This window comes from Anomaloglossus baeobatrachus (genome assembly GCF_048569485.1).
Source record: "Anomaloglossus baeobatrachus isolate aAnoBae1 chromosome 5 unlocalized genomic scaffold, aAnoBae1.hap1 SUPER_5_unloc_7, whole genome shotgun sequence".
Classification (NCBI taxonomy): Eukaryota; Metazoa; Chordata; class Amphibia; order Anura; family Aromobatidae; genus Anomaloglossus; species Anomaloglossus baeobatrachus.
In genome coordinates this window covers 173355-182649 of record NW_027441811.1, presented here as the reverse complement: position 1 = coordinate 182649, position 9295 = coordinate 173355, and the positions used below count along the sequence as shown (strand labels likewise).

General features: G+C 40.4%; 1 protein-coding gene and 1 long non-coding RNA gene across 2 annotated transcripts; one reads left to right on the top strand and one right to left on the bottom strand.

Annotated features, from left to right (window-relative positions):
* The first annotated feature begins 2963 nt into the window (after window positions 1–2963).
* LOC142259320 (uncharacterized) lies at window positions 2964–4497 on the top strand. Its single transcript, XM_075331789.1, has 2 exons — window positions 2964–3045; window positions 3122–4497. The coding sequence occupies exons 1-2, from the start codon at window positions 3023–3025 to the stop codon at window positions 4311–4313; spliced, it is 1215 nt and encodes a 404-aa protein (XP_075187904.1). The 5' UTR covers window positions 2964–3022; the 3' UTR covers window positions 4314–4497.
* A 261-nt stretch (window positions 4498–4758) lies between these two features.
* Window positions 4759–7057, bottom strand: LOC142259319 (uncharacterized). Its single transcript, XR_012727939.1, has 2 exons — window positions 6373–7057; window positions 4759–5951 (listed from the first exon to the last, which is right to left on the bottom strand). It is a non-coding gene; the product is annotated as an uncharacterized LOC142259319 (long non-coding RNA).
* Window positions 7058–9295: the final 2238 nt, after the last annotated feature.

The window sequence follows — 9295 nt, the reverse complement described above, 5'->3', positions numbered from 1 at the left end:
CTGGGCAAGGTGACACACGTGCCTTGTATGGCTCACGTGTTGAACCTTGTTGTACAGCAATTTTTAACACACTATCCCGGCCTAGATGGCCTTCTGACAAGGGCACGTAAACTGTCTGCTCACTTCCGCTGTTCAACCGCCGCAGCTGAGCGACTTGCATCGCTCCAGAAGTCTTTCGGCCTGCCGGTTCATCGCCTGAAATGCGATGTGGCAACACGCTGGAATTCGACTCTCCACATGTTACAGCGACTGTGGCAGCACCGCCGAGCCTTGGTGCAATACGTCATGACGTATAGCCTGGGCCAACGAGATGCAGAGGTGGGGAAGATCAACCTGATGGAGTGGTCTCAGATCAAGGACCTATGCACCCTTCTGCACAGTTTCGACATAGCAACGAATATGTTTAGCGCTGACAATGCCATTATCAGCATGACAATTCCAGTCATTTACATGCTGGAGCACACGCTAAACACTATTTGGAGTCAGGGGGTGGGACAACAGGAAGGGGAGGAACTACAGGAGGATTCATATGCGCAAGGCACAACAACATCACCAAGGTCCAGACGTTCATCATCACCAACGCGGCAGGCATGGGACCATGGGGGACAGGGATCAACAAGGGCGCATGGTAGCAGGCGAAATGTTGAGGAAGGTGCAGGAGAACATGAAGAAATGGAGGACGAACTGTCCATGGACATGGAAGACTCAGCGGATGAGGGAGACCTTGGTGAAATTTCAGTTGAAAGAGGTTGGGGGGAGATGTCAGAGGAAGAAAGAACGGTTAGCACCTCTATGCCACAAACACAGCGTGGACTTGGTCCGCATGGCTACGCAAGACACATGAGCGCCTTCTTGCTGCCCTACCTCCAACATGATCCTCGTATTGTCAAAATTAGAAGTGATGATGACTACTGGCTTGCCACACTATTAGATCTCCGGTACAAGTCCAAATTTTGTGACATAATTCCAGCCATAGAAAGGGACGCACGTATGCAGGAGTATCAGCAGAACTTGACAAACATGGGACGGTCATCTTCAACAGTCTACCCATACCAGTAGCACCGTATCTGGTGCTACTGGTAACAGCAATTTTATTGAATCTTTTCATAATTTTTTTAGACCCTCCTTTGCAAGGCCACCAGAGACAACAAGTCTGACACATAGTCAACGGCTGGAGAGGATGATACAGGAGTATCTCCAAATGAACATCGATGCCATGACTTTGCAAATGGAGCCTTGCTCATTTTGGGCTTCAAACCTAGAAAAATGGCCAGAGCTATCAACTTACGCCTTGGAGATTTTGTCGTGTCCAGCTGCCAGCATTGTCTCTGAACGTGTCTTCAGTGCTGCTGGGTGTGTGCTGACAGATAAGCGCACGCGTCTGTCCAGTGACAATGTGGACAGACTAACGTTCATCAAAATGAACAAGTCATGGATCCACAAGGAATTTACTACCCCTGTGTCATCCTGGAGAGAGTAAATGCTTGTGGATTTGGAATGTTTGCAACTAGGGCACAAGTGCTGCCACTGAAGGGGTGAGTCTGTGTGGCCCAATTTTTTGAAAAAAAGGGAGACTCCGCTTGGAGTCACCCTTGCTTGCTGTGTTTTTTAAAAGGAGCCAAGATGAACAGAGCTGGGATCAGGAAAGACTTAGCTACCTACCCCGGTGTCCTCCTGGGGACGGTTAAGTATGGCGTATTTTTGAATGTGCTTGATGCAAATTTACCTGTGAAGTGTACAACTGGGGCACAAGTGCTGCCACTGAAGGGGTGGGTGTGTGTGTGTGTGGCCCAATTTTTGGAAAAAAGGGAGAACTCCACTTGGAGTCACCTTGTGGTGTTTTACATGATTTTAGAAGGGCGTGCCATGCCTATATCTGTCCCCTCCTCTTTTTCCTTGTCCAGCTCTTTTGTTTTCGCATGAGTATATGTCCTTGTCACTTTCCCATGTGTTTGTGTTGTGAGTTGTTTGTCACCTTTTGGACACCTTTGAGGGTGTTTTCTAGGTGTTTTTATGTGTTTGTGATTGCCTGCCATTGTTTCCTATGCGGTTCGAGTTCGGTTCGTCGAACGTTCGCCGAACTGAACTCGAACGAGACCTCCGTTCGACGAACCGAACTCGAGCTGAACCGCGGCTGGTTCGCTCATCTCTAGTCTTTACCTACATGTGCACAGTCTGTAGGCAGAGTATAATCATATTTGTATTGTTTGTTGGGCCTGTATTAATGGGCCTGACTCATTTTGAGATACACTGGAGACTCACAAACAGGAGAGTGTATTTTACTGCACTTTTGAAGTATTCATTGCAATTTACTAGTAATGTCAGCATGTGTATATATGGGCTTTAAAGTATTTTATGCATGTACAAATGGCATTTCAGGGTGGGGAAGCCACTATTAAACATGTTTGGGGGTTTGTTTGGTTACCTTTTCTGTGCATTTTCTATTGCAAATGTGCTGTGATTTGTCTATATTTATGGATTTGTATTTCTATGTTTGGGTTATTATGCAAGTTCCTTGGTGTCACCATGTCTGGAATGGTAACAGTAATGTGTAGTGTGTAATGGAAAATATATGTGGAACATATGGCACTTCATGGGTTTGTAGATATTTTATTTCATGGCGTTCTGTATTTTTTTTATTTTTTGAACAATTATAAGGAGATGAATGATTAATAAGTGGTTGAAGATGTTTACTGCTGAACTTGTTTTTTCTCCCATGCTTATTGTGTTATTATGTCACTAGATGAGTGTAATGGGTTGTTGTTGTCATACACATGGATGTGTTTTCCTATTTCATACAATTGATGCAATACAAGACTAATGTCTAATTTTTTAACATCTACAATTGTTTGAATTAGTGACCTGAATTTACATTTTTTAATGTTTTTTAACAGTGGATCTTGTCAAACGGCGATGGCGCTCAGCCCGTGACCAGTTCCGCAGAGAGTATAACCCTGTGGCCACCACAGCTTCTGCTGCAAAGAAGAAAAAATATGTCCATTATGAAAAACTGAGCTTCCTTATGCCCATTATGGAAGTACCAAAGTAAGTTTCAAGCATTATATCACATGGTGGTTTTATTTAAAAGGCACACAGTAATGTTTTTTTTTTTCCATCAAAGTACAGAGGATAACCTGGAAGATAGTGAGGAAGCCCAGTCAGCCTTATTAACAGCGACCTCTGCTTCTGAGATAGAGCCAACCTCATATCAACCTCCACCAATCCCCAACACCAGCCAGCCAGACGCAGAAGAAATGTCATCTGATTTGGGTTTGGGCACAAGTCAATCCACTAATGTAATTGCAGGCCAGTCTACTGGGCAACAAAGTGGCCCTTCACCAGTTATTGCAGACAGTAGTCCACAGCAACATGCAGGCACACAGCAAAGAATATCAACTAATACCATGCGCACAGTAGCACAAACTATCCGTGGTCGCAGACATAGGCTTTATGAAGATTTACGTTCCCTGCCAGATATCATTGATACCAGAATTATACACATGATGAATTCACTGATACCAGAGAGTGATGGAGAGAGATTTTGCCGCTCCCTTTCTCCCTCTCTTGCATTGGTTCATGCTGATAGGCAGGACAGATTGAGGGCGTCCTTAATAACACTAATATCTGCTACCCAACGTGAGCCAGAACCCATTTATTGTTTTGAAGTGATAGAACAATGGAGAGCCAATCCACGTGGCCCACACACAAACACCACTCATCAAACTGTGGAAACCCAAACAGAAGAACATTTCTCTAATTTTCAACTTAATCCTGTAGTGCAACAAACACGTATACAGTGTCCATCTTCTTCTATGGTAACTGATGTACAAATTAGGCCAACAGTTGTCCCACAACAAACAAGTACATTAATGACACAAAGGCCATCTCAACAGCCAACATTTGTCCCACAAGTACCCCAACAAACACCAATGCAAACCATTTTTAACTATCCTAGTATTGTTAGCAATGTTCATAGACTACCTCAAATGTTTCAACAACCAACAGCATACCATGTTCCAAATAATCGACAACAACAGTACTTTCAACAACAGACTTACCCAACTAACTTCACATACACACATACTCAGCCTCTTTCAACACATCAATATGTACCACCTACACTTGGTCTTCCATCTGCTCAAACAACTGCCTCATTATTGGTTCCAAGTACAACAACTGTTACTAGTGGAAACACTGATCAGACACTCACTACAACATCTACTGTTGTGCAGCAAACATATTCTGTAGATGTCAATGCAATGGAGCCTGCACAGGAAAACATCACTAGCCTAGAGGATTTAGTTGAATCATAATGTGATATTGTATGTATTATTTTACATTTTTGTATGTTTTCTAGGGTATTGCTGGTGGGAAAACATATCATAATGTAACACATTACTTACTCTATATGCATGTGGTCATATTTTTGTTTTCATTTACCCAAAAAAAAAAACCCCAAAACTCTATCACTTCATAAACAATACCTGCCTGTTTGAATGATGCCTTGCTCTGGACATGTTCTATGGACCATCCATTTGAAAAAACTGGGTTTAGGGATAAGATGCACGCACATAAACTACTACACTAACATGCAGACACCTTTATTATTAAAAATCCCGACACTATGCAGTATCTGCATATGGTCTGGTCCCATACTTGTATTCCAATAGTGTCCAGCAAATTATGTTTGCATGACATTATTGCATAATAAAGTATGTGTTTTGTATGGGCTAAAGTCCCTGACAAAATTGTATATAAAAAAAAAATACAGGGTGTTTTGCAAAAGAGAACATACATACATAGGTAAAATAATAATTCTGGACTAAGTTTTTCATAACAAATTTGCCATAATTTTATTAGTCATGTACATTCAGTAGTATTTTTTTCAGAATAACTAAAAATCCTGATGTCATAACAATATAGTTATATCAGAATAGCTTATGGGGACCACAAACACAACCAACCAACCAACCAAAAAAATACAAATTATACCTATGTATGGTCATTTTCTCTTTTGTATTACATATGAGTTTGTGCTTATGTAACCAAGTGTTGACAAACTTTATTAATGTCAAAATTATACATGACTATGGCGATTTAAACTAAAAAAATCTTTAAACTGATTCCTCACTTGTAGACCAGAAGTGAACACAGTGGTTCTGACACTACCATTGTCTACAAATGGTGCATTTAAAGCAGGCAACTCCTCAATGTCTTCGTCATTGCTTTCATGTAATCTACAGTAATTATGTAACACTACTGTAGCTTTAATGACAGCCTTGATGGTGGTTGGTTGGAGTTGGATGGTGGTTTGATAAATTCGCCATCTTGAGGCCAAAATGCCAAAGGCACGTTCAACATAGCAACGTGCTCTGGCCAATTTGCTATTAAATAGGGCTTTTGATCTGTCCAGCCCCTTTCTGGGATATGGACGCATCAAATGCCTAGACAATGCAAACCCCTGATCTGCAACCATGACAAAGGGAACAATAGGGCCTTTATTACCAGGCAATGGTCTTGGTGCAGGCAAACTTAAACTATCAGACATTAATCATCTTGCTAAACGTGAGCTTCTGAAAATGCGTGCATCTGCGTCACTGCCATAGGCCCCTATATCCGCAAATAAAAAGCAGTAGTTTGTATCTACCATGGCCAAGATAACTACAGAAAAAAACTTATGATAATTAAAATATCTAGATGCAGAGTTAGGTGGTTTCTTCACTCTAATGTGTTTTCCGTCAATGGCGCCAATACAATTAGGGAAAACTGTTTTCTCCAAAAATTCTTCTGAAATGTGCCTCCATTCCTGTGTTGAAGGCAGCTGCACGACATGATGCCTAAGGGTCTCCCAAAGCACAGTGCAGGTATGCAGGATAATCTTGCCAATTGTAGACCTTCCCAATAAGAATTCTAAATGTAGACTGCTGATGGATTGGCCAGTTGCTAGGTAACTGAAATAGAAAAAAAACATGACATTACTTTGACTATTCATGAAAGTTGTTTTTCAAAACAAATATTTGTGTCATCCAATGACTGGCGAGATACTGTGTATGACTATTCTTGTATTGCTTTTGTTGGAAAAATATATGTGTTGATATTTACTTTCCATATTGGAAAAATAATTACTTTTCTGTTTAATAAACAAGATTGTTTGATTTATGACTCTTGTTTCTTTAATTTTGGTAGAGATAGAATGGTAGATGTGAGCACTCAGATCATATTTTAAGATTACAATGAGGTTATGTGATCTATATAAGTTTTCAACAAATACCTAAATTTAAAATTACATAATTTCTACAAAATGATGCCTTTGAGATTTAACATGTATTTCAAAATAACAGATAAAGCATGAGTATACATGACAACACCTACCGTAAAGTCACCAACAGTCGTTCCTCAGGGGAGATGCTGAGGCGCATACAGGTGTCCTGATGCTTCAAACGTTGGTACACAAGGCCAAGGATGTTGTCAAATGAATTCATGGTGAGATGGCAGTAGGCTTGGAATTTTGGTGGAAATTTCCGCATTTCGCCATAGAGAATATTAAAATGCCCATGTGTTTTCCTGAGCTTCACAAGGGGGTGGATCCACATCCTTCTCTCCAGTGCTGGCTCTTCTTCAATCATATGTCGCCTAACCCCAAATCTCCTAGATATCAACCAGAGCAAATACATGGTTGTTTCATTGGAGAGAGACATTTTGGAGTGTGTATAATGTGAGAATGAGCTCAGAAGCCATGTTTGTAAAGGTTTTTTAAGCAAACTAACCAAATTGTGTAGTTATTTGACCAATTTAACACACCAGGAGCACATTATGATGGGCTAACAAGGTTATTTGTGTGAAAATACGGATCTGAAAAAACGGACGGCACACGTACGTATTTTATGTCAATACGGACATTCCACATGCACACACGGCTCACATACGCCATCACACGGATGCCATACGTACCGGAGAAACGCCCCTAAAAAACGGAACGCAGACCCGAAAAACGGACCGTGAGACACATACTCTTTTTTGCGGAAGTGTGTTTTAGGCCTATGAGAATGAGACTACCATCATTTTATAGATAATCATCTCAGCTATCTGATAGATAAATTTGACTTACAACAATATATCATATGATTAGATATGCATATTTTTGTCAGGTCAATGCATTGTTACATGGTTACTGTTTTGCTCCCGGTGTTTTAAAAATGTTTTTTTCCTGTGTACTACGTAATACAACCTGTTCTCATATTCCCTAATAGCTCAGTGTGTTATTAGGTTGATTCCCAAGAGAAAGGTCACTGGTTTGAATTGAGGAGTAGCCATGAAGATATCCCAAGAAAAGAGAATCAGCATCCTCCAGTTCATGGAAAGCGGTCTATCGGCCAAGAAAATTGCTAAACTGCAAAAGCCAAGAGGTGGACGTCCAGGAAAAATATCGAAGTTAACTCATCACAAGATCTATCAGTTCTGGCACGACAAACACTGCAATGGAGGTGGCTCGTATGCTTTATAATAGTGAGATCACTGGCGTCCATGCAAGTATCGTCAATAGACTACGCTCTGATGGGTGCAAATAAGTTTGGAAGAAACAAGGGAAACAGAGGGTAACAGATGGAGAAATTGAGGAAACTATCAAGTTCGGTAGAGGAAACCTGATGATATGGAGTTGTTTCACAGCCAAAGGCAGTGCATACTTGATGGGGATCAATGGTGATCTCAATGTTGAGCTATATCTGAGTATCCTACATGTTACGTCATACACTGGAGTACTCTGGGTATGAAAAGGACGACAGTGTTGTAGAAAGACGACCTGAAGCATTCTTCGAGATTGGTGAAGAAATGGTTCAATGACAATAAAGTAGAGGTGCTGGATTGACCCCCACAGTTTTCAGTACGCAACCCAATACTTGTGGGTAGAGTTGAAGAAAATGCTGTATACATACCCAAAAGAATAGACAAGTATGCACAAACATTGGGACCATGTAGAAGAGACCTGGAATCAGATTTCGGTCGAGACATACTTGAATCTGATCCAGAACATGAAGAGAAGGATTCACGCAGTGTTGAGAACCAAAAGTGGATTTACAAAATGCTAACAATTGAATAAAATTTTAGATTTTTAGGCACAAAACCATAATATGCAGTGACATGACAAGAATCTGCATAACTAATCAAATGCTAAATAGTTACAAGTCAATTTTATGTATTAGATAGCCGAGATGATTGTTTCTAAAATGATGGTAGTCTCACGTTCAATAAAATAGCAGATGGGGGGATATGGAGCCTGAAAGTAAAAGGTTAAAAACATTTTTACCCATTTGCTCCTCAGTGTATAACACTGTAATGTTCTATGCACATGGAATATTGCTTTTTATTTGATTTTTAGAAAACAGACATATATTAGTAACTGTATATATTGTAATTCTAATGTAACTTCTAACGTGCTTTCCCTTTGTTTCTTTTCTTGCCTTTAGTTTGACTGTTTCTTTTGTGTTTTCTTGTTCAGTTTGTCAAATACAGGTGCATCTCAATAAGTTAGAATATCATAATAAAGTTAATTTATTTCAGTAATTCAATACAAAAAAGGAAAAACACATATTATATAGAGTCATTACACACAGAGTGATCTATTTCAGGTGTTTATATCTGTTAATGTGGATGATTATGGCTTACAGCCAATAAAAACCAAAAAAATCATTATCTCAGAAAATTAGAATAATGACCACAGAGCACCTGCAAAGGCCTCCTAAGTGTTTACAATGGTCCTTTAGATTGTTCAGTAGGCTACACAATCATGGATAAGATTGCTGTCTTGTCAGATGTTCAGAAGGCAGTCATTGACACACTCCACAAGGAGGGTAAGCCACAAAAGGTTATTGCTAAAGCAGCTGGCTATTCTGTGAGTGCTGTATCCAAGCATATTAATGGAAAGTTGAGTAGAAGGAAAAGGTGTGGTAAAAAAAATGTGCACAAGCATCTGGGATAACCGCAACATTGATAGGATTGTTAAGAAAAGGCCATTCAAAAATTTGGGGAAGATTCACAAGGAGTGGACTGCTATTGGAGTCAGTGCTTCAAGAGCCACCACACACAGACATTCAGGATATGGACTACAAGTGTCAGATTCCTTGTGTCAAGCCACTCATGACCACTAGACAATGCCATAAGCGTCTTACCTGGGCCAAGGAGAAAAAGAACTAGACTATGGCTAAGTGGTCCAAGGTGTTGTTTTCAGATGAAAGTAAATTTTGCATTTCATTTGGAAATCAAGGACCCAGAGCCTGGAGGAAGAGTGGAGAGGCCA

Excerpts from the sequence above, each read along its gene's own strand:
- LOC142259320 (XM_075331789.1), top strand. The coding sequence starts at position 3,023 with ATGCCCATTATGGAAGTACCAAA. Across the intron at positions 3,046-3,121 it reads CCCATTATGGAAGTACCAAA|TACAGAGGATAACCTGGAAG; the intron begins GTAAGTTTCAAG and ends TTTCCATCAAAG.